Genomic DNA, 25,735 nt, shown 5'->3' with positions numbered 1-25,735 from the left:
GGCTTCCTACTTCTAATGTTACTTTAAAAAAATAATCATGTCTCTATTGTTGATTTAATATCTTAGTCCTTTAAAATTTCTTAATAACTTGCATCTTATGTGTTGGCTGATATGGTACAAAATCTCTCATTAAATTTGCCATTTTCTGAAGGAGAATTAACTCAAATAGTGTTTGAGTTTGCAATGTTGTCTTTTTTCCTTGACTTCTTATTTTTATTCAGTAGTGAACAGGCCTTTGTGATCCGTAGTGTTTGCCTCAGTGCTATTAAATAGTAGCAGGTAATTGTCATTACTTTCTCTCATAAATATGTTTCTTAGCTTTGCAAAATATTATTTTCAGACATTGTGTTCTCATAATAGACTGAGACCTTTTCATCCCCGAGGATGTTGAAATTAATGTTGTCACTGTTGCTCATCTGTTTCATATTATATAATTACTACTTGAACCAGCTACTCTGTATTACCTAGGACTTAACAGAGAATAATCCCTCATCTTGTGTGCTCTGGAATTAGCTGTTCCAAGAGCATTTGTTTAAGAAATCACTTCTTTAAGCCTTGTTCCATTTAGCAGAACATGAGATACATTGTAAATATATTTACAGTGTGCTAGGAAGTACATAATCTTACAAGTATGTGTTGTGAGACATTAAAATACCACTTATTTGATTTTATTTAGAGAAGTGGTGTAGTTGTGTCACTGTATACTGAGGAAGCATTAATTTGCAGTGATGTACCTGACATCATAGGAAAGGTATAAAACCCATCGTAGGCAGCTGAGGCAAACCAGCTAAACACCACGTTTTACTTGTAAAATACCTTACTGGCAGCACATAAAATGTCTTATTTGGCTAAAAGCTCTTTTATTTCCCACTAGAACCATAGTCTGACAAAGCATACCTGTCCTCTCCCCGGGCATAGCGCCTGGCCTCCCGGGCGCCGCCCGGCGCGGAGATCAGCACCGCGGACAGCGCCCCGCCCGCCGGCCCGGCCCGCCGCGCGCACCCCGCGGGGGCGGCGGGAGCTCGGGGGCCGCAGGCCCCGGCGGGGCGGGAGGCGGTCTGGGTGCCCAGCAAGGCAGAGAGCGGCGGCGGCGGCCTGGTCTGAGTCTCGCTCTGCATGTGCAGCCGCTACAAGGGCATAACGCTGACGGGGGGACGTCCTCGGTGCCGGTGGCTCCCGAAGCGACGACGGCCCGGTACCAGTGGTGCTGCGTGGGGACGTCCAGGCTGAGAGAGGCCAAAGGAATTATGCGTGTCAGAGCTGAGTGGGAGCGCTAGACCCTAGAGTAAGGCTAGAGGAAGAGGTTGTGATACTACACTGCTTCCTGTTCCTGGCAAAAATAGATGCTGAGTGTGTGAAATTTCACTTGCACCCCTTACGCATAGACATAAGATCAGCAACCTACGACAATGAATAGTTTTCCTCTCGGAATTTTCTCTCAGGCATTGCCTTATCTTAAAGATGGTAATCAATTCCGGAACAATCAAAAGGAAATATTGGCTGTTTGTGTGGTGTGTGACATGCAGCTGTGCCCACCCTCCTTGCACTGCATTTTTCTGACCACCTTTTTTGGTTCTGCCATTCATTACAGGAAATATGATCTGTGACTTCCTGTCAGAGCCAGTGTCATTACATATTAAAGTTTCTTCCTGACTGCTGTTTTCACTTTTCAGTTTTAGCAACAGTGGTTTTGGAACAAGTGGCTGAAAACAGCCTATCCACTTTCACTAACCAAATTCTCTCTTGTTCTAATTTCTGAGTTGTGAGAAGGACCACAAGATTAAAACTTTAGCTCCATTGAAGTTAATACCACACATTAGTACTGATCTCAAAAGGTCCAGAATTTCACTTTAAGAAATAACCCAACAAAATTATATATTTATACAGAGTAGGAGAAAGTAGAGACACCATAATTATGTATTTTTCGACATTGGTTTTTAAATATGCAATAAATGTGCAGTAAAGAGAAAATTAATATATTCTTAACTTATACCACAGAAATACTCCCACTTTCAAATGAGCTTTTACAACAGCAGAAGTCAAATATGTATCAAATGCCTATGCTGCTGATCATCCAATTAACATTTAAAAGCTTGAAACAAGTTTTTCAGTCATCAGGAACATTCAGTATTTTTCGAACCTACTTTCTCATAACCTTTGGCTTATGAAGGGAACAGTCTTGCAGTTGTAATCTTATTTTTAGCCTCCTTATATTTGTAACTTGATGGAACTGCACAAAAGCTTACTAGCAGTTTGATTAAATGTATATCGACATTCAAAACATTCTGTGGAATTCAAGGGGAATCAATGCAGAAATGCAAATGTTTTCAGGTTTTGTTTTTCAAAACCCAGTGTTCATTTCTGTTCCATATTATTTCTAGTAAAAGACTCAGCATCATTGTTATAGACTTTTTCTGTAAACACCTTTCCCATGAAAAAAGCTGGGATAGCAACACAGAACAGCCATGCAGAGTTAACATCAATATTAGGGAGAATAATACCTTTTGCACTTTTAAGACGAGCTAGTTGGGAATTTTCCAGCCTGCTTCCCTGGCTAGTTGCCCATCTTGGGGACTCCTGGAAAACTGCGGCTACCCAAGTTCCAAGGTGCTCTGGCTGTTTAGGAAGCAAACAGAAGGGAAAAAGACTGTTTATGCTTTCTATGGAAGTAACATTTGCTTGATCTGTTGGTGAATATGTTCAACTCTTTGTCCTGATTAGGGATAAAAGCCCTTTTCTTTCTTTCAAAAAAATTTAAATTTTTCATGGAAGGTGAAGTTTCCCTGGCTGTATATTTGAGTTCAGTTTCAGGCTGCATGAATCTCTCTGCAGACTTCTGTAGGTGCCTTGTGTTGTTTTCAGAGAATGTGTGGGGCTGAAAGCTGCATCTGATCCTGGTGTCATGAAAATCGTGACTGTCAGAGCTTGAGAAAAATACCGTCTCTCAGCATTCCAGATGGTGAAAGTAAGTTAATATAAAGCTAATTTACTAGAATGCTTAAATGCATGTTTTTACAAAAGAATTATTTTTCTAAAACAATGAAGGGAATAATATAAGTTTACTCAAGAAAGATTTAAGAGGAAAAACTCCCACTAATTAAAACATAAATAGAGTAGCATGGAAAAATGTCTCCAACATGAAGTAACTAGATAGAAGTAAATGTTTTGTGGAAGAAATGTAAATATGACTAATGAAATAGTAGAAGAGAAATAGAAGTTAAAGAAATGGATATTGAAAAGTAAATCCTGACAAAATACATACACTTGGAAAGCCAAATCTGCGCTGAAAGTAATTGGAAAATGTTAATGTCTTATTTTCAATTATCAAACCAGGCTAGTTGTCCAGGAGCTTTTAGAAGTATTCAAGTTTATAGTGCAAAACTGTTTGCATGATAGTGTAATGTACATTTGTTTAGCCAGCTAGGTAGTCTATAGTGTGACAAAGCTGGGAAGAGGCATGTTCTGACCAAAATGTTCCCCTGCACCGCTGCTTCCTGCAGCACAGAGAAATCACTTCCCATCGTGAAACTGGAAAATGGTGACTTCCCCATGTAAAACGCTTTGAGATCTAAGGATGAAAAGTTGTGTCACGCGGAAACCAAGGCATGGATGGGGAAGTGACTTTTCTGTGGTGTATGAGGCAGGCGGTGGGGTTAAAGGGTTTGATATTAGTCACACACACACACGCGGCTGAGAAGGGACTCCTCCGGCCCCAGCGGCTGCCGAGAACCGGGCGCAGTCCGGGCTGGCGGAGAGGCAGGGCACCGCCGGTGTATTCCCCGACGGGCACTAAAAAGATAAAGCTACACTTGGGACGGGTGAGAAAACGCAGTCTCCCTTAAAATGAAAAAAAAAAAAAAAGGGGGGGGGGAAAGGGGGAGAAAATTGTAAATAAAATAAAAAAAGAAGGCGCGCCGGTGATGCCCGCTCCCCCCTGCCCGCCCGCTCCCCGCGGCGCCTCGCCGCTCGCGCCCTTCCCGCCGCCAGCCGCGCAGGCCCGCCCCGCCGCCTGACGGCGCTGCCCCTGGCGCAGGCGCAGGCCGGGGGACGGGGGAGGGGGTGGGGCTGGAGCGGCGCAGCGCCGCACCCTCGCGCCGCGTCCCGGGCGGTGTCTCAGTGCAGCCATGTCTGGCGGCGCGAGGCGGCGGGGCGGGCTCGGTCGGCGGCGCCCTCTGTGAGGCGGCGGCGGACGAGCGGCGGCGGCGGGCATTCATGTCGGCGGCCAGGGATTAGCGCGGCGGACACCGAGCCGAGGGAGGGGGCGGCCGACCCGTCGCCCCTTTCCCGCGGGGTCTCCGGCGGGAGAGAGCCGTACCCGGCTGACGGGGGCGGGGGGACATGGCTGACCGGAGCGCGCCGAGCTGCCACCTGCGGCTGGAGTGGGTCTACGGTTACCGGGGTCACCAGTGCCGCAACAACCTCTACTACACCGCGGCCAAGGAGATCGTCTACTTCGTTGCTGGGGTCGGCGTGGTCTACAGCCCCCGGGAGCACCGGCAGAAATTCTACCTGGGGCACCAGGACGACATCATCAGGTACCGCCGCGGGCTGCCGGGCCGCATCCCGCCGCCCCGGCCCCAGCCCGGCTCGTCCCCCGTCCGCTGCTCCTGCCCCGCTGCAGCGGGACACCAGGACCACCCCACCTCCCCACCCCCCCCGCCGCCTGCCCCACTGCCGTCCCAGCCTGCGCCGGCCGCCCGCGCCCGGTGCGCGCTGTGGTGAGCCGGGGAGCGGACGGAACGCATCAAAGGCAGCAGCGCTTCCTCGCCCCCACCCCCGGCCCCCGGCCGGCCTTCGCCAGGGGTAGAAACAGCCTGGAAACGGCCTTTGGCTGCCGGGTTTAATGGGCCGTGCTGTCGGGCCGCCGGTGCGCAGTGCCGAAACTTACACGGGCGTTTGTGCGCCGGGCGGGCGGCGCTCGGCTCGGCTCGGCTCGGCACGGCAGGGCAGCCTGAGGCGCGCTGCTCGGTCCTCGGCCGCCCGGGAATGTCAGAGGGCCGGCGGGAGGAGAAGGAGTAATCTCGTGTGCGCCCTGGAACGCTTGGGCAGCGGAGGAGGTTAATCTGCCGCAGGTAGACGTTCTGCACACGTTTAAAAGGGGACGATTATGCGGGGAATTAGTGGCCTGCCTGTAACTCGTGCAACTTTTAGGGTGATCTTAAAAGATCAGGCTTTCTTGCAAAATTGAGGCTTCTCCTGTAGCTCAGCAGTTCACTTGGCAGTGAATGTTATCAGGTGCTGAAGTTCATATAAAAAAATTACGAACTGATGTTGCGGAAGAAATGTGCTGGTGTTATTTCTTAAATATATTTTCACTCTAAGGATTCTTCTATAAGCCTAGTCGTGTTGTGAGATTCATGAGAGAATTTGGGGAGTATGAAGGGCAGATGTGAGCCTGAGTCATCAGTCCATTCCCTTCCAGTAGGTGTCATTGCGGATGGATTTTAAATTCTGATTTCCTTTGCTCTTCCTGTTGGGATGAGAGCTAGAAGTAGGCAATTTACAGAACAAAACTTGTTCTGATGATGCTTAGTGCTGCAAGACATACCTTCTGTATGCGTTACTCACAGGAGTAACAGGTATTGTGGAGAGCAGAATAGATTTATGTAATTGATTTAAGCTTTTAGACACAGTAGAAAACTTGCTCATAATGGCCACTTTTTTTTGCTTTGTTCAAACCTTCATCTTGAAGAAATTTAAGTAGTTTTGAAGTATGGCAGTGAATGTCCCTTGGAAGTGTGTCATGTCTATAGTGTATTTCTCCTTGGTGCTGAAAACGTGAAGACAAAAGTAGACAGACAATGTACCATTATAGACCATTGTACTACAGGTGGTGAATCAGAAGTTTGAATCACTGTTATTTGCATCATTTACATTCTCATTTTAATCGAGGAAGGAGTGTTTCTTAAGAACTGCTAGCTGTGTCTGATGTCAGGTGTTGTGGGAAATCCAGATCCATAACTTCCCATCGTGCTGAGGAAGCAGTGGTTTATTGCTTGTTTGAATCTAAGGTCTGAGGTTGCTGTAGTGTAACATTACATATTTAATACCATGTATTTATGAGTGCTTCGGAATGACACCGTTTGTTTCAGTAGGACTTTTTATACTATAATAATTATGTGGTTTGAGCTACAACTGGGGAAGCTGTTTACGTTTTCCTGGGGTAACAGTATTTTGCTCACTCTTTCTCAGTTTTGGTACATTGTGCTACATTTGTCTAAAATGTGACAGAAATCATTATTCAGAATAGTATTAAGCCAAAAAAAAATCTGTCAAAGGTCAGCAAACCAGAGAGAAAAAATATAACGACTTTACCTGATTTCTATGGGGATGTACTTTGATTTGTATGGGACCGTGACCTGGCATGCTGGAGTTTCTCCTGCTTTGAATTGTGCTGATGTTGAGGGAATATAAATCTAAATATGTTAAAGGATTGCTGTTTTACACGGTTAGAATTTTGCATGCCTCTTAAATGCAAAAGCTATACAGAAATGTTAGTTCGCTTAAAGAAGAATGCTCCATTTTAAAAGCAACATGGCTATTTCTAATAGTAAGATTAGACTTGCAGTGATCAGTGTTTCACTTGCTGCTTTTTCTAAAAGCAACATGGTACCATTTAAATGTCATAATCCTGTACTTTTCCTGACTAAACTTGGGTACCTAGACATGTTAGTTCTCAATATTTAAAGCAGTCATGTTAGGAAGGTCAAGTATGAAGAAAATGGATCTTTAAAATACCAGAAAACAGGTGCAAAAATGGGATTATATAATACAGTAATTGGTGTTACTAAATTTTCTCTCTGAAGATTGCAAACTCAACTCTTGTATTGCAAAAAAAAATCATATGTTTTGTGTTTTAATAGCCTCAGCAAGTACCATCCAAATGCTGAGGCATTTGTGATGTTTTAGCAAACGCAATGGGAAGATCGAGTGTCTTTTTACAAGTATGGGATCTCATTTGTGAAAACAAGTCTGGTGTCTGAAAATCGTACATATTTAAAGAACCAAAATTCCGTGAGCACAGCTCCATAGCTACAAAGACTAAGTGGTATATATTGCATGCTACATGGTGATATTATTAGTACTCTTCATTATGGGAACTTTTATATCATTAGCATGCTTTGGATAACATTCTAATTTTAAGCATCAGTCAGGAAGAGGGGAATTGTAATTCTTAAGTCAGAGACCAGTTCTTTATCTTTAATAACAGAAAACAGTATTAGATTAACAGACAGCTAGAGGATATTCTCCTTTGGAAAATTCTTTCTAGCACTAGAAGTTAGTTTGCTGTCTGCTGTGAAATTTTACCTCCTTTTATTAAACAAAAACCTATATTATATTATTTTAAAACCCTATAAACCTGCTGTAAGGTTGTTGATACGATTAGATATTTCAACATAATTTATTTCCAGTATAAATGTCTAGTCTTAATTTTAATCAGCGTCCACTGCCCGCCCCCCCAAGCCTCAGTTAACTGTGCACTGAAAGTATGAGAGCTCTGTTTCAGTGTTTTGTCCCTCAGCTCTATCGAACAGCCTTTTGGAATGGATGAGGGTAATTAGGATCACTTGGGGCCTCTTCTATTAGTCTGGTTTTTGAATTGAGCAATCTCAGTCATTCAGCTTCGGTCTGTCTCTAAAAAGGACTTCTCTTGCTTTCTGGTAAGCTTTTGTTTTTTATCTTTTGGTTTTTCTCTCTTCTGAGAATTATTTGCCAGAAATTAACCCACTATTCTGGAGCATAGAGAGTATGATGTTTTCAATCTTATTTATCTCCCGTTTCTTATGCATCTGCATGTTTTTATTGTTGAGGTCCTGGGTGTGTGTGGGCACTTGTGGAACATGTCATTTAAATGCAGAAGTGCTTTGGAAATTTGAGTCTTTTGTGGGTGCTGATAACTAAGTTTTTTTTCTTACGATTTTAGGAGTGAACAGGGAGGAAAATCTTGTATGTGAAATCTTGGGTGACTTGCTTTGGTAGTGCTATCCATTGCCAGCAGCATAACTTGGACATCTGCTGTGTTTGCAGAAGATAAGATGCCCTATCTAGCCTGGGCTGTGTATATCTAGGAGATACTAATTTTGAATTAACGTGTGAATTATTCCTGCAAAGTTACTGATTTAAGATGTGTGTTCTGTAGGATTTCATAAATCACCAAACTAGCTTCTGAGGTGTAGATTGGTTTGCTTTATGGTAGAGGAGGAAGAAGCAATGTCTTGGTGTGTTTAGGTTAGATCTTTCCTTTGATCTTTCTCTCTTCATAATATTAGTGGTTTAGAGAAACATGGGTTATTTAATGTACACTGCCCTTCCCTTGTCTGAGGGGGAGACCTTGGGGGGATTATATTTAATCCTGATCTGTACAAAAATTTCAGAAGATGCCCCCTCAGAGTATTAACTGGTCATACTGGAAGCTGATGCTCATGTCGAGGCTCCTTATTTGTCTAGGCTAGCTAAAGCGTGTTTGTGTACTTACTTTCTCTGATGGAAGGTGAGAAAATGGGAAACCCTGAACTCATCCACCTTTTTAAATGGTTGTCTGCTTGCAAAAGCCTTTGATGTTACCAGGACTATTCTGTGCTGATATGCTTCACAGAGACTTTTAGAATAATGTTTCCTTTTGATGCATTTTTTCCCTTTTTTTTTTTCTTTCTTCTTTTTCTGAGACCATGTTTTTTCTGAGCTTCAAATTTTACTGGGAATTAACTTTTCACCTGGCATTGATGATGCTACTGAAAAGCAAAACCTAAGGTCAGACAAGTGCATCTTTTTGAAGTCTTCAGTAGATTGGGCAAAAATGCATATTTTGCTTTCCATGACGTCTGTTCTTCAGTTCAAACTTTAGCACTCATTTATAGGTCTGTTCTTGTGCGCCATTATCTCTGTGCTGGTGTAAAACAACCGCACAGCCATGCAGGTCAAGTAAAGAAGAGGAACTGTGTTTCTCTGTCACAGGGAGACAAATTAGGAAGAGTCGTTATCCCTCTCCTACTTTTTTAGCATCCATCATCTGAGTTAGCTGGCAAATAGTGCTGCTGTATATTCTTCCTAGAACATGATCACCAGTAAACCGTGACTACTTAACTAAGATGCCTGTGATACATTTAGGCTTTGTAGCTAAAGGTAGCTAAAGCTAGAAAAAACACTTCAATTTCTGTTGATAATGCCACCTCTAGCGCTGAAGAGCAACCACAGTCTGTGTCTAATAGTTCATTTCCCTACTTGTCTAGAAATCTATGTATCTTTCCTTGTATCAGACTAAGTTGGGGGAAAGAAATCATGCATTGTCTGCCCTAGGACTCATGTGGAGTTCTGTTTTTTAGGGCAGACATAACCTAAAACTTATTCACAAAACACTAAAATTCTTACTGATAGGAGTTCTAGTACCAGAAACTAACATCCCCTGCTGCAAAGACAGAGGAGAAAGAAATTGGTACTACCTTCAGTTTGTTTAAAAGCATCTGGTTCTTTCCTGCTTTGTGCCCCTATGTATCCAAGACTGTAGAGAGGTAAACTGCATGCCTGTAGAAAGCAGAGGTCTGTGCAGGACAGGTAGAAAGAATGACAAAGCATTTCTTCATATTCTGACAGAGATGGGGTTTGGCCGTTGTCAACAAAATAGTTTACTTGTCTAAATCACAGCTTTTGTTAAGACAATTTTTCCTATTTGTTGCTGTGATCTCTATAGAAATCATCTTGGACTTTGTTTCATAAGCAACAAAAAGCAGCAGCCAAAACTCTGGCCACTCTGAATGGTGGTCTTTCTGGGAGCTTTATTTAGGACTGTCATCTTCTTAAGTTTCAGAATTTGGCTCAACCTACAAGAGATTGCCCTGCCTGAGATTCTGTGATCTTGCTCCTGTATTCCAAGGCAAAATAAACCATTTCTTTCTACTGTCAACATTTCTGAGGTTCTAGTGAAAATCAAAATCACTAAAATAATGTCTGCTTCCTGGTGTTCATGCTGTCCACCAGCTCTGTTTGAAGTAGATTTTTCTACCTATTGTTGCACCCTCAACATTAGTCTTAGATGCTGATGGTTAGAAATTGTTGGACTCTCAGCTGCTTTCTAAGACTGCTATTAGATAATGCTCTCCAGGGGCAGGTCCAGGCTTCCTCTGTGTGGCTGTCAGCTGTGGTTTGCAAACAGAAGTTCTAGCAATGTAGTCATTAGTCAGTTTTGAATGACAACTCTGATCTTTTCCTCATCCTATCTTTTTGTTAACTGTGCATTGCTATGACTTTGGATGACTAGCAGTTGGACTTTTTCTGGAAAGATGCTGTGTATTTCTACCACCTCTTTGTATCATTCCGCCTCTGTTCCCTTTTCATTAGATCCATGCCGTGAGAAAACCTTATGAAAGAAAAGAATTTATTTTCTCAGAAAAAGAGCCAAACAGAAGGTTTTTCAAGAATGTAGAGGGAAATTATTTTACTTCCATCTTCTCTATTCCTTCAGTAGGCTGGCACCCTAAGATCTGTCCTAGTTTTCAAAAACCTCAACAACTAATTCAAGTAATTGAAGGTTAGGGTATCTGCTGTCAGGTTTATTATCTTGTTCTTTTTTGGAATAAATGGTGTATGTCTCTGACCTAACTCCAGGTGACAGTCAAGCACAAATGTTAAGCAATAGATATTATGTATGGCTACAAAACTTTATCAGGCGTAATTCTGTCAGTTAGTTTGGCAATGATCTATGAAGTTTCACCAGGAATTTCATGGTTAGTTGTGTTTTTTGGATTCCAGGGAATGTAACTGAACGAATACCACAGTTGCCACGTAAGGAGAATTTTCTTAATTATCCATTACATGTGCAACCTCTTCCGTCTTTTGAATTACTAATGTCAGAGAGGAAAACAAGCTTCAGCGTGTTCTGGTGAGGAATTCTTTGTATGCCCTTGAATTCTATGTAGTTGAGATCTTTCTTTCTAGACGAGAACTTGGTTGGTTTTTTATTTGCAGAAATGTAATCTCCCAAATTATTTCAACAATCATAGCCTTTGAAGAAGGCCAGTTATCCCCTTTGGAGCCTTTAAAAACTTTACTGGCGGAAAACAGGAGTAAAATCCACCCTACAGTTATCCCTCAAATGCATAGAAACACCTCAAATGTTGCTTGTGTAAGATTTTAACTTCAAAATCAAGTCTTCTCTTTAGTTTATTCTTAGGCTTATATGGTGCCATGTTTGTTTTGTTTATACCAAAGATAAGTCCATCTACTCACACTTTGTCACCTCCAGATATTCTATAAGGGCATAATCAGTTAATTTCCTTCCATTAAAGAACTCATGACTTAATGGGACCTAAATTATGTCATAATTAAACAAATCAGTCCTCCTATGAGCCTCTACCTCAAGTATCTTTTGACTGTCTATCAGTCAAAATGGCATTTCTTGCAGCAGAAGTAATTGCTAGGACAAGGAGTGAGGCAATTGTTCTGCTGACCTGTCCATTTTATGCTATGGTTCACAAGGACAAAGTCCCAGTTAAGCTCTGTTAAGCTTTTCATGTTGAGTGATCTCAAATTGTAAAATGTGTAAAAGTCTAGAGGGAATAGTTGTGTTCATGTCATAAACAAATTAGAGGGAGAGAGAATTATGTACTTTTTCCTTGAGGAAACCAAGTTTTTGGTGTACTTCTAGAGCTGTTCTGGAACACATGTTGTAGCAGGCTGCAAGATATTCTTTGAGGAATTTATTGTTGAATCTCATTACAAGTTCCCTCCACCCGCCCTGACAGCTTTGTGTGTCTTCTTTTTAAAACATCTTTTGCTTAGACTTGGCTTGATAAAATGAAAATATTTTAGGAATACAGAATAAAGTATTTCCTGGATTAATTTTTGCAATGGGACTAGAGTGCGCCTGTTGTTTATTATGCCTGCATACCATTGAAAAATTTATTTTTGCTAATTAAAACTATGTGAATAGAAATACCAAAGATATCCAGCCAGAATTGCATGTCTAAAACCTACTAGAGGTTGACTAAGGTAGATCGACACAGCAAGGAGCTACAGGCTTACGAGCTTGCCTTCATGCATCATGCTTTTCATAGCCAGCAGTCACATCACCTTCTGATCTGATTCTGTCAGCACTCACAGGCAGGGTCAGATCAGGTCAATACTTAAATGAGAAAGCATCTTGGTGCTGTAGAAAATGCTTTTCTTGATTTGGTAGTTGGCTCTTTTTGTCAAAACTAACGCAACAACATGAGGCTCTGGGGCAATGTCAGAGAAGAACAGGAAATATAATCAAAGGCTTAATAATGTTTGATCAGTACAAATTTTAAGGGATTTTCTGCAGAAATTTTGAGGTCTGCCCTAATCTTTCAGCTTTTCGAAATTGCAGTCAAAGAAATTACATTTCTGTTTACCTGTGTTTTCGATGTTTTAATTTGTCAGTCATCCTCTTGATATAGGAAGGAAAGCAGATTATATGTTCCCGGCTGATTTTTTTTTAACAGCATTATGAAGTTAACTTATTACTGTGTTCACAATGTTATTGTGATGGTGACAGGCAGTAGCTTATTATTTTTGAATAAAATAATTGTTTTAAGGGTTTGTATGAAGTCAAATGTTTGGGTTTTTTAATGTAAAATTTAAAGTTTCCATTAAGACATAAAATAAACTTCAGTTAATTATTTAAGAGTCAACTTATTCCCCCCCGTAAGTGTTTTAGATTGAAAAACATAGTATGCTAGTTCTGTCTGACATATCAAAAAATGAGTTCAGGTTTTACTGTAATTATTAACAAAAGCACTGTAGGCTTTTTAAAAAACATACATCACTTGAAATAAAACCTCCCCCAAACAACAAAAATTATCAAAAGTTATTTCTAGTTTTATGTTATCTACAATTTTGGGTTTTTAAAGTTTAAGCTGACATTGACATAATGCTAAAAAAGCCAGAGTTTAGTTTTACATTTTATAATATCTCGAGGGATTTTTTTACTTCAAAATATAGTTTACCCAGTTCTTCAAAATATTATTATATCACTCAGTTACGTTTGTTATTTAGGATAGCGCTTTTGTCTAGCATCAAGGACTTTCAAAGAAAAATAATTCATTATTCATAAAAGTGGCAAAGCTGTCTAATCTGGACTGATAAGGATCAGTCATATGCTCAATTTAAAATTTAGATTTCTTAAGATACACTTAGAATTATAATGCTGTTATAGTATTATCGAGGAAATTGGTTTATTCACAGTATATTTATTTGACTTGGAATAATGTGTTGCTTTTGGTACTTTGACACGGTAGGCAAAGTTACTGAGCACTCAAAATAACTTGAAAAGAAAAATAAAGTTATAATAGTCCTTGAACTTGGGTGGCAGAGTGTGGAAGTTCCCCTGGTCATCTTAATAATTCAGTTGAATGTTTAATCTAGATGCTAGTGAATGTTCTCTTCAAAATACAGTCAGGATTTTCTACACAGTGAGATTCTGGTGTGAGTGCCATCTGGTGCAGTACGAATTTGCCATGAGGCATCAGTGAAGCACCTTACAGATTGTTATAGATACATACAAATTAACTCGCATTAGGGCACAGATCACACTGATTACTCCAGTGGCTACAAAAGACCATTTCTGTGAGAAATAACCAATATAATTATTTGTATTGCTGTTGTAGCTGTTGCAATAGCAATAGGCTTTCAAAATGCAGTGCTTGATTTGCATAAAAAAGGTTAGAGTCGGCCGAGATTACCTTAACTCTTGGTAGCAAAGGATATGATTGATTTTTTTAAGCTGGGCTTATGATACCAATCAGTTATATATTGCAAAAGGTGGAAACTGCAAAGAATTCCAGGGTGAACACCATCTCATGATAAAAGCCTGGAATGTTTTTGGTGTTGACCACCTTTACTTTCAAGTTTTTGTCTTTCTGCTTCAGTTTTGGTCATGAAAATGCAAAAGTGATGTCCTCTTTCTTAGTAATGCTGACAACTTTGATATTCATTAGTAGCTGATACCCGAGTTGAGCAAAATCACTTTTGGATACATCTTCATCAGCCTGTGAATTCAAAGAAAATCTGACCTTTGAAGGCCCCATCCTGACATACTTATTACTTTGGTGATAGGTGAGATATTCCACTTCTACCCTGCATTTAGAGCAAGATGTCTTTGTGTGACCATTTCTGCTAGGAAAGCAGTTTTTCTTGTTATTTTACCTAGCTGCTAGAGGATACCTGTATTATTAAATCTCTAGAGAAATATTACATCTCTTCTTCAGAATAGTTTTCCTCAGCCTAGTGGGAAAAAATCCTTATTACTGTTGAGAGGCTTTCTGGTAGACTCCTCTTCTTTTGAATAGATTCTCTAAGATGGTGCCTGATGCTTATCCTTCTGTGAAAGCCCTGGGTATTTAGATATTACTTCAGAAGACACAGTGGACAGTCCTTCCAGCTGTTTTTCACAGTTTTCTAGTTTCACGTCACTGCTTGATCTTCCGAGCTTTTTCAGGGGAGTTATCCTTATACTGCCTATTGCTTTGGCCTGCAGACAGGATGGCTCAAGGCCCATATCTGTATGCCCAGATCAGACTGATTCTTTTGCTTTAAAAACACATTACTTCCTCTCATTTTAGCCAGCCACCCCTGCCCTTATTTTAACTCCCATCCTAACAGCGATGTCCAACTTCTTATTGCTTAAATATTCATGGAGTCATCTTTGACAAATATTTTGGGGGGCTCACTTTTTTGTAGGTATCTTGGTATGTTTATCTGTGGATTAGCATTGTTTTGCATGAGAATGATGTTCCTATGCTGAAAAGCAGTGGATTCATACAGTGGGAGTAATAACTCCTCCTGAGCTGTGAATTGAAATGCCTTTTTTTCTGAGCTGCGGTAAGCCAGTTTGTTCACAGGATTTTTTTTACTTTAGACCATGCAAATATAAACAGAATTAGTAGGTTTTCATATAGGTATGTGGAAATAAATGAATCTTAAACATATGCTTTAGATCAGTTCCATGAGATTTCTCTGCAGTAGATTCAGTTAACAAACTGCTGGGATGCATGTCCAGTCTCAGAACCAGGACCATACGCATCATTTTCGAACAACCTGTGCCTCATCAGTGGATAGCGGGTAGGGTTTCTGGCTGGCACAGGAGGACGCCTGAGCAGACCCTGGCATTCTGTTTAGATTTTAAATCTCCTGCTTCACAAGGATTGCTGTGACTTGCTGTGGATATTTCTTGGGAGTTTGAATTCAAGAGCCAAGAGAAATGTGTCTGAAGAGTTAGTGCCGTAGCTTTGGAGAGAATAATGTAATTTTGAACAAAGTGATCAGCTTTATAGGTACCACAAGTGGTAGTGCCACTGATGACATACAGGAAATTTTTTATTTGCCTTTTACATTGTGTTGGCTATAGGATGGATTACAATTTGAACTTCCTTTGGCTTCGTACAAGGTGTATTGATTAGATATTTGACATAAAATTATATGTAAATAAAATGCTTGGTTTAAGTGAAGAATTCAGCTGAACAGAAGAGAAACAAAACTGAGGCAAAGGACCAGACCTAATAGCAGAGCAAATGTGTCCAGGCTGAAAATTATGCTCATGAAGTGCTCATAGTTATAGTAGAGTCATTATATTCTCACCTCTACTCGCACTTTTCACTCCTGATTACTTATTGTATGTTTTTCTTTACCAGAACTGGAGAACAAAACTTGTAGATGTGACGTAGTTTTATAGCAATGCTCTAAAAGACTAGATGAAAAGAATTGTTTTACTGCTTTGCTTCTTTCTATTTATGTGGTACATATCCAACTAGATTTAGTCACAAGAAATAATGTTAAAAATAACAGTAACCCTTCAATTTTCTGAATTATAGGGTAGCTTGTTTGAACAATAAAGCTCCTGAAAATAATGTCAGACTGCGATGTAGGTGCATGCAAACATTATACATACATACAATTGGGAAAAAAACCCCAAACATACTTAATGGTCGAAGTCACTTAAAAACATTTATGCGTTTTAGTCATTTAAGGTGAGTAGTGGTGAGATGTCTCCATTTTATCGAGACAGAATGTACACAGAATGAGTGGATTAATTCTGTGTTTTGGTTAGCTGACAACTGTATAAACCTTCTCCTGACTTTTAGAACTCTGTTAATCCTTCTCCCCTGCTTTTAATCCCTCTGCAAGAGCAAGCAAGGTGAATGATGCTTTATCTTAGATCAAGACAAGTTATCTGAAAGCATTTGGAAATTTCCTGAAGATTTATTGTGGTGAGTGTGACATTTTAAGCTAAATAGTCTTCCAGAGTACTTGGGGAAATAACAGGAAAGTTTGAAGAACTGGTAAATGTTTGATTTGCTGGGTTTTTTTTAGATAGAGGTTGCATTTAGATGATATTTGCATTTTTAGTTACAGGTTTCTCTTTTACTTACTGCTTTACCTATTGCTGTTTCCTCTACCATAGAAATTAATACCATAAAAATGAATAGCAGTTAGAATGCTATTCAGTAATAAATTTATAAATAATTGTGATGTTACCTTTTTCAGGTTGCAGCATATGCTTATGATAATGAGTATACATTATATTACCTGATGGGGAATAGTCAACTACATCAGCATTCTTGAGATAAACATAATTTTAGAGCAGAAGAGTTGTATTTTCTTGAAAGTGTTGCTCATGAATTCTCATAATCCATCTTCTCCTTTTTAGTGTTTTTTTAGTAATTAAGTTTGTAGGCCTACATGTACAACAGCTTCCATTGCTTACCAATTACTTGGTAAGTATTCTTGCATTTTCCTATGCTGCTTTTCTGTTCTGTTCAGGTTTCTGGTACATGTGGGTGTTTTGTTTGTTTTAGCAGACAGTCGTTCATTTAAATGCTTCTCTTCTGTGGCCTCTGTCACATTTTAATAGTTTCTTTACATGGTGATTCAGATGATGTCTCAAGTTTAAGTGGTATCTTGGCTCATTTCACCTTTCTGGGCATGAAGTTAGATGTTGGGATGGTAAATTTGAGACAAGTGTTACAGATGTCCTTGGCCTTTCCTTTTCCGTAGGAAAACTCATCTGACTAACACCTACAGAACATGTGTAGGGCTGGTGTTCTCAAGAGCTCCAGAAGAAATATAATGTATCTGCAGTCTGTAGGGTTGGCAAGATAAAGATTGTCTTAGTGCTCTCTTCTGCTCTAAACCTTCTTTGGTTGGTAATGAAATACAGCCCATTGACGCACAGAATATTGTGCTTATCTCAGCTTATTTCACTAGCAGCTCTGCCGCTGCCTTCTTCCCACCATTCCTTATTTTAAGGCAACTGCTAATTTTATCAGGGTGACCTTTTTGTATAAAAGAAAAACCTTTCAAAAGTTGTCACTAATTATTCTGTGACTCCACTCTTGAATATTCAGATGATAAATTCTCACATATTCAGATAAGTTTTTTCATAATATATGCCATAGGAGAAGACTGAATTGCTGTTTAATCTACTTGTTCAGAAATATGAAAGAAAATTACACAATCTGTGATTTTTTTCAATGTAATACTTAGAAGACCTAGCATAAATTTCAAAAATATAGAGGGAAGATTAATCTAGTAGTTAAAAACTGCTGTAAATCTCTTATGGAGAAGCAGCAAACGGTAATGAGTGGACGAAGGGTTGTTTGAAGGATTTTACCGTGATAGTAAAAGACTTAGAAACAAGAAAATTTTGTACCTCAAGCAAGTTTATTTAGTTAACTTGTGAGGTTAGAAGCACCCAAAATAACCTTTTTCTGGAAAGAAATTTTTGAAATTTTCCTGGCTAAAAGATTTGGAGTAAATGCTTCTTTGACCTTAAATAATTTATTCTGTATATTTCTAATTCAGCAAACAGTGCAATGAGTGTTCATGCACTGAAATATGAGAGTGATTATAACTGTTACAAGAATTTTTGTCATTCAGTTTCCCTTTCTAGCCTGTATTTCATTGCAAACTTGATTTGAAATTAAATCTGTTCTGATTTTATAGCCATACTTTTCTCAGTGTCCACATAATTGTCTACAGCATAGTAATCTTCACTTATGCTAATGTAATGCTAAAGTAGTTTCTTTAGTTTATAAACTGGTTAGAATGAGAAATCAGTATTTCCACTTTAATTTTAGGCTGCCTCAGTTTTTTAATCTATTATGTCTCTGTAGGTTTGTATACTTTTCACTTGTATACAGGAGTGAAGAACTGGTTTGTAACTTTGTGACAGACAGATCCTAACCAAATCACTTAACAGTACTGAGTTGTTAAGAGACCTCTTGGGTCATCAAATGTAATGACCCAAAGGAGCTGAATAGCTGGACTGCCTCTCTCAAGTTATTGACAGCAGATAGCAGTACCTCCTCTTTCAGCAGATCTTGCTTTTCTGTATTTTTTTCCCTTTTTTTTCCTGCCTTTTTTTTTTTCCTACTGGTACTGGGGGGGTTATATTTGACAGCTTATATCTAATAATGGTTTAAAGAATGAATCTTAAGTCCTTGCATTGTCTCTTGAGGAAAGATGGAAGTTGAATATTTTTTAGGTGGGATTCCATTCCTTGGTTACCTTCAGGCTTTAGTATGTCACATTATTGTACCACCAGTTATTATAATCAGAATTACTTCTTTCATATGTATAGCTAGTAAAAGATAATAGGACATTGTCTTAACAAATTTATCTCCAGATCATTTTGGAGTATATGATATTTCTGACTTTTCTGTGAGAAGAAATTTCTGCTAGGAAAATGCAAGTAATTTTGCTGCCGCCTTCTTCAAGGGGCACGTTAGAAAAGAAACTTTCCTCAGATAGTCAAAACCTGGTGATGAAAGTGTCAAGATTATGTAGAATTTGGAAAAAAAACAGCACCCCCCACTCAGTCAAAACATGAGTTCTCCAACTGGTGCAGTAAAAATCATTCCTATTTGAAAAGGGGAATATCTTTATTTTTAATCTCTTTTCCAGAGATGACAACTCTTTTACTAGAAAGCTTAAGCCAATCCCTCCCTTAGCAGTGGAGGACGTGACACTGCAAGGCAAAAGTGGGCATCTGTGTAAAGTTGCGTATAGTTCCCAGAATTTTTCCTGAGTTTTCATATTTGATGAGTTGGGAACTTTTTGCATCAGTGTTACTGTACACAGGCTTTAACTCTTCCCTTCTCTTTGAAGTTTGTCTGGATTTTTTTTTTCCCTCCTTCTTCTGAGTGTTGGAACAGATAGGAGCCCAAAGTGATTTTTAGGATTCTCTAGTTGCTTATAAGCATTTCTTGTTAATCTAAAAACATTCAGATTCGAGAGGGGAGAATATGGAATGGTAATGAGATAAACTGCAACCGGGAAAAATCAATGTACAGTTTTCGTCCACCCTCCATGTCTCCACTTCAGACTCTTACTTTGAAGTTGGATGCTTGTACAATTTAAGGGATCTTCAGAAAGCTATATTTGACATTACTGGTGTTACAACAATAACTCTATGGGAGACCCAGCAGTGATGCTCCAAGATGAGTACTGCTTTGTTTTGTCTATGGGAAGTAAGTGTGCTCTGACTTGATCTGAGAGGTGTTTGCTGATCACATCTTTTTCTGCTTTAACAACTTAAATAGTGTGACACAAATGGTATGTAATTTCTCCTGTCATTCTTTCTCGGGAAATATGGATAAATGGCAGCAAATACGAAAATATCCACAACTATGTAAAATGTCTGTAAACATACAGTGAAAATATTTTCTGTATTTACTCATAGAAACAATTTCACACTTGAAATTAACTCTTAATTAATAGATAACTGAGATGTTATTTTACTGCAGTATTATTTTGTGCATTTTTACTGGTGCCCTAGTTTTGTGAAGCTCAGGAGTAGTCACATGAATATATTCTTGGGTTTTCATCCAATATTGTTGCTAAGGAAACATCATCTTTAATACTGTATCCTTGTCTGCAGCTTGTCTGTATTAATCAATGCCTGTTAACACTCAGCACAAACCATGTAAAGATGGAAACATCTTAATTTCTTTTTTTAATAGAATAGTTTATTATAGACTGTTCTCCTTCAGGATCCTCTGCCACTGTAAACCTCACACTAATTGGAGGGTCACATCCATGTCTCTATCATCCCAAACAGACACAGTATGGATATGGGTATTGTACAGTGTGTGGATCTGGTCAAAATGGTAGGAATGCTTACATGCTGCTTTAAAAGGGAGAAAGAACTTGGATATGCTAAACTGAGAAACATAACCCTTTTCAGTTATGCTGTTAAAATGGTGATACTGTATTTCAGCCTGCTTTGAATATTTCCCTAGGAAAAGACCTGTCAGAGAGATCAGTGGAAGTTTCAGTTCTCTACATGTTCAGCTATTTTGTTTTGTTGGAATAGTGACAGGCAGGTTTTTCAGATTTTCTACTTCTGAACACTTCTGAGAAGAATCAAATTTTATAGACAATTTGGAAATTAATTTGACTTAGCAGAAATTAGGCTAACAAACCGCTATGTTTCATGGTCACAAATTGCCTTTTGGACATTTTCCTTAATATCTGCCTCTTCAGAGACACTATGTTAGATCTAACATCTGTTCTTGAAAAGCTCATGTCAGAAAGGCCAGAGACAAGCAGGAAGGCCTGAAGAACTTGTCTTGTTAGGAATATTTGTTTCCTTTTTTGGACAAACAGCGATATCTCATTCATCAGCTTAGTCATCCTTCAAGGAAGAGGAAAGAAATCAGGCACAAGTTTACAGTCTAGCTGTGTGGGCTAGATACAAGCACAGTTTTAGCAGTCTAACCTGGATAGGTCATCCCAGCTTTCATTACCAGGGTGTTAAAAGGAACACGAGTTCTCTCCTTCTGAATGCAGAGCTTCTCATTTGACTAAGCAATCTCTTCCCTAGGAGAAAAAATGCAAGAAAATCTGTGTGAGGGGTCAATGTGCTTAAGTCCACAGAGCCCACACCAACAGTTCTAGAAGCTGTCTTAAGAGCTGAGCGAAACTCATGCTTTTCTGCCTGTGGTCAGGAACTGACTGGACAGCAAGCAGCTACTTCAAATACTATCCCAGTAATTGTACACTAGTAACACCTCTGTAGAGGGGACTTGGAGATCTTACCTGTGGTATCCAGAGGCAACTCACACTCATTTGATCCTGTTTACTGCATCATGCCCATGAGTCAACATAGTCCCTGTATAGCAAATGTTTATGGTTATCCATTTACAGGCATCCGTTTTAGTAATATTTTTTCTTTCTGAACTAAGAAGCTATTTATTGCTCAGGACTGTTTTAATAATGAAAGTTCCTGAATGTGTGAGTTGTATCAATGCTTTTACTCTAGAGGTTAGACCGAGATACTATATTTTTTGTATTAATTGCTATGCCTGTAAGGATTGGATTGCTTAATCACTCATAGTCCAATGAGAGAACTGAAAATGGTCTCCACATTGCATAAAACTGGAGTCTAATTCTTGAGTTTTGAGGTTCAAAATGTAAAATCTGGAATTCTGCATGGTGCCCCATGGGTGTAATAATAGCCAAGACTTGAATATTAAGGAAAAACATATTCTTATCATTCATGGTTCATATGAAAATCATGTAAATAAGCGAGGCAGTTCCTTTTCTTAGTGTTGGTAAGAGAAGTAGCAGTCCCTTGACTCTTTCCATGCTTCCTTTTTCCATCTGTCCTGGTAGCCAGTGAGATAAAATACATGCAAGTAGTACTTTAACCTATCCTTCACTCCTTGGTCTGGAAGAAATGGTGGGGGAAGGTGTTTCCAAGTAAGTATTTCTTCAGCAACTGCCAACAGCTCTGCTGCTCAGTTTCCCTGAAATCCTTTCGTATTGCCATTTTTAGTGAAAGCTTGTTGTTTTAAAATATTTATTGTATATTTATTTCCTTCTGCTTTCAATGACTGTCTAGAAAGGTTGTTAGCAATATACTATAGAGACTGAAGTGATAGGGGAAGGACCTTAGTAACTCCACAGTGTTGTCTATTGTGATTAAAATACAGGCTGTGGATCATAATTTGTGCTGCATTATTCCATATCAAGGCAGAATTTGAGCTCAGTTGCTTAAGCTAATATTTTATATCATGTAATAGAAGGAACTAACACTGTGAGATTACTATTAGTTATTATTTGCCATTTACTAATTGGATAGAGGGGAAACATTCTCTATATTAACCTAATATGCTTTGAGTGGAATTAGTTGGCACACCTGGGCTAGAATGATGTTCTCTTGGCCCTTGGTAGTGCCTTTACCATTGTCCTGTCTCTGATGCGTTGCATTTGTCGCTTCTGTCTTTAGTTAAAAACATGCGAAGCTAATTTTTGGTTGCTGGAAAGTGTTTTGTAAGGTGCGGTGTGGGGATGCTTTTGTGTGTGTGTGTGTCCAGGGGTGTGCCTGAGCATTTTTCAGAGTTGCAGTTGTTGGGTGATTCTCACTTGCCTGAACCTGCACAATGCACTAATAGCAGAGCTAAGTACGGGATTCAAGAGGTTGTGAATTAGTCAGGCTGCTGTGTTTTTACTTTTGCTCTTAGTCTCTGTCTTCCCCCCTTCCTCCACCCTTGCTTATTCGTTTTCTTTCTCTTCTTGAATTTCATTATTGTCCATGTGATCTTATCTCTCTCTCCCTCTCTATGGTGTCATTGTAAAAATTAGATAATTTCAAATGCAGCGTTTTCTCCCCTCCAGATGCTTTTCCTTTTTCCCCATGCATACACCATCTGCCTGTGTGTGCTCTGGGAGATGTGCAGGTGTTGGTCAGGATTAGGTGGCAGAACTCAAGTGAAATGTGATAAGTTTTGCCTGCCAGCTCCTTTCTGCATAGTTTTTTAAATTATGAAGTTGCTCTGTCAAATAAAGAAGGAAGGGAAGAACCAGAGAAATAACTCTGGAATTGAAGAGAAGCAAAGTGGGGAAATGTTGGTTGCTTGACCCTGGTGCTGAGGATAAAGTGGAGTAGCAAGGAAGAGGAATTCCCTTAGAAAAGTTGAAAGGTACAGAGGCTTTTTCCCTTTTGTAGAAACTTTGAAGTTAAAGGTTCCTCTCAGAGTTGCACATGTAGAACTTGTCAAGCAATATCAACCAACTGAAATGCTATATTAAAATAGAAAAAAATACATAAGTGTATCATCAGTAGTGTAGTATGACTTCATGAAATATTAACTTCTAACTTCCAACTTCTAACATGGTTTTCTCTTTCTCTCTTTGTACATAGAAAATGTATACATTTTTTGAGTTAGATCTTTTTTTCTGGTGCCTTCCTGATTAGCTTTATCCTGGCATTTCTTCTATGTTTATAGACTCCTCTTGTCCCCACCCTTTGAACTTCATTTATCAAAATCTGTGTTCAGGTGTACTCAGCTTTTTCCTCTTTTCAAGTGATGTTGAGAACATAAATACATTTAGTATATGTTGTTAGTGGTTCTGTCCACCAGCCTCTCAAGATCATTACTCTATGATTAGTTAGGGGAGGAATTTTTTCAGCCAAATTAAATAGCCAACTTTGAAATTTTATCTTCCTGACTCCCATGTGGTATTTCTCACATCATAGTGGACTGTCTGTGTAGAATGTCATCAGGTAGCTTGTTTGGGTTTCTATTAAATATGTTCTTTCTTTTCTGTACTATTGAATAGACTCTTCAGACCTCATGTCCTCCCTTGCAGCTTGCTTTCATAAACAAACCAAACTATCTTGCTGACTAGCATGCTTTCTAGCTTGGTCCCAGATTTGGCCAAACAGTTGTGACAATCCTCTGTGGACTTTGAAGGACTCTGAAATAGGAACTACAAGAAATTCTCTGCAATGTTAGAAATGTGGAAAGTTAAGAATTATTTAAAATCAGCTGTTCCAAATTGTTCTATATTAAAATTTACATGTAAGATAATCTTTGTCTCTCTTCAGTTTAGTCATCTGAAGTCTAGTCATAACATCTAGTCTAAGCTAGTCATGCTTTGGCTTGCTGTACGATCAGCGGAGAGATAGCTTCAGAAGGTTATTCAATCCTCTCATAAAAAGGAAGTCAAATAGTACATGGAATGAAGTACTTCTGGAGATGCGTATCTACATTGATGATAGATGTGTAGTTAGCGAAACACTAACACTTTTTGTCCATCCTTTGTGTTTTTAAATGTTAAGAAATAGAAAGAAAGGGAAAAACAGGTATTTTTTTTAGTGCATGAAAATCTGACCTCATTTAATAAACGCTGTATTTTGGAACAGAAGATTAATGACTCTTCTACAGTTAGTTTAATTGGAGAAGGCTTGAAGGTTCAAATTCAAGAATGGTGATGGCACGTATTGTACAAAGGGGATTTTACAGTTATTGTGGAATCTGTGATACAAAAATGACTTGTTAATATCTATCAGTGGAAAAACAATGTAAAGTAATTTTTAAGGAAAAATATTAATGCAACCAAATAGGCAAATGTAAAAGTTTCACCCAAAAATATTTTATCTTTTTCTTTGGCAGCCTTGCTTTGCATCCTGAACGTGTGTTGGTGGCAACAGGTCAAGTTGGAAAAGAACCATACATCTGCGTGTGGGACTCGTACACTGTGCAAACTGTATCTGTTCTGAAAGATGTTCACACGCATGGTATAGCTTGCTTGGCTTTTGATTTAGATGGTCAGGTATGTAATTAGTATTCTTTTTTCAAACACTTGATTTGTTTATCTGTCAGAAAACTTGTTATGTAGCTTTTTGGTTTTTTAAGGAAGTGTATTGACTCAGGTATTATCTGCTTATTCTGAAGTTGAGGAAAAAAAGTTGGCATTAGTAGTGACTGACCAATATACACATTTGGCAAGAAAAGTGCAAATTCGAAATAATTCTGAATGAAGATGAAGTGGTAGGGAGGTTCTTGTGGACTATGGGCCACACTAGGGTTCAGAGTTACACCAAATGGTTGGAGATAGTGGACCTTCCCTGTGCGGGGGCGTTTTGTGCACAAAGTGATGGCAATCCCATTGTGTTACTCATCTGGGACTCTGAATGTCTTCAGGCAGTATCTCCTTCTCTGTCACCCATTTTACATGCATTGGTGTGTCTCCACATTTTGATTGATTGTTCAAATTCATGTATCCTGTATCTAAAAGTCAAGAGAGAGGTTTTATTGGATTATAATTTTGTTACTTTAAAGCATTAACTCAGTAGCAAATTGGTTCTCAGAGCTGCTGCTTACAAAGGAGATAATATTTATCAGACGCTGCTCCTGTGAGTGAAGAGGCTTTCTTGATTGATGTATTAGAAATAAAAAATACACATTAGGTAGCAGCAGAAGAGGTAATAGCCATGAAAGTCCTTTCTGCAGTTGTGGTTTCCTGGTCTTATGCAGCACTTCTTCCCTTCCTACTTAGCCTTGCAATGTGATATTCAGGTTTAGTTATATTCTCAGTTCCTTTTACTTGCTAAAAAGGTCAATATCTGTTACTTACCTCTACTTTCTCAAGTTAGGATGTGTTGTAGAGACCAGTTGCTGTCCTTATTAAGACAATATCAAATGAAGGTCTATTGAACGTAAATAGAGGAAAGCCTAGCTGTAGCTTGTTTCTGTTAAAACATGCTGTAATTGTTGTAGGGAGGTTTTGAGTTTGTTGGAAGGATCTACAGATTTGATCATTTAGGTTTCTCATTGCTTAGAAAGTCAACTTCTTGAGTCAGCTTTTTTCTAGAACATCATTTTTACCTGACAACAATATATTTTCTCTGTGTTGTTCTTGTCTGTGTAAACTCATGCCACTTACTATGTCTTACTAATATAAGGTCAAAATGTGTTTAATTAGGATTAAGGTC

The 25,735-nt window shown here is 39.1% G+C and overlaps 1 protein-coding gene across 2 annotated transcripts in view; it reads left to right on the top strand.

Annotated features, from left to right (window-relative positions):
* Positions 1 to 4,131: 4,131 nt before the first annotated feature.
* The window catches only part of EML5 (EMAP like 5), a 109,862-nt gene continuing 88,258 nt past the window's right edge, over positions 4,132 to 25,735 (top strand). For both annotated transcript variants that reach the window (XM_075103675.1, XM_075103674.1), the window contains exons 1-2: positions 4,132 to 4,535; positions 24,414 to 24,573. In XM_075103675.1, coding sequence (XP_074959776.1) covers positions 4,339 to 4,535; positions 24,414 to 24,573 — 357 coding nt within the window. In that variant the 5' untranslated portion in view covers positions 4,132 to 4,338. The remainder of the gene's footprint in view (positions 4,536 to 24,413; positions 24,574 to 25,735) is intronic.

This window comes from Phalacrocorax aristotelis, chromosome 9 (assembly GCF_949628215.1).
Source record: "Phalacrocorax aristotelis chromosome 9, bGulAri2.1, whole genome shotgun sequence".
NCBI lineage: Eukaryota > Metazoa > Chordata > Aves > Suliformes > Phalacrocoracidae > Phalacrocorax > Phalacrocorax aristotelis.
This window is presented reverse-complemented; position numbering and strand designations above follow the sequence as displayed.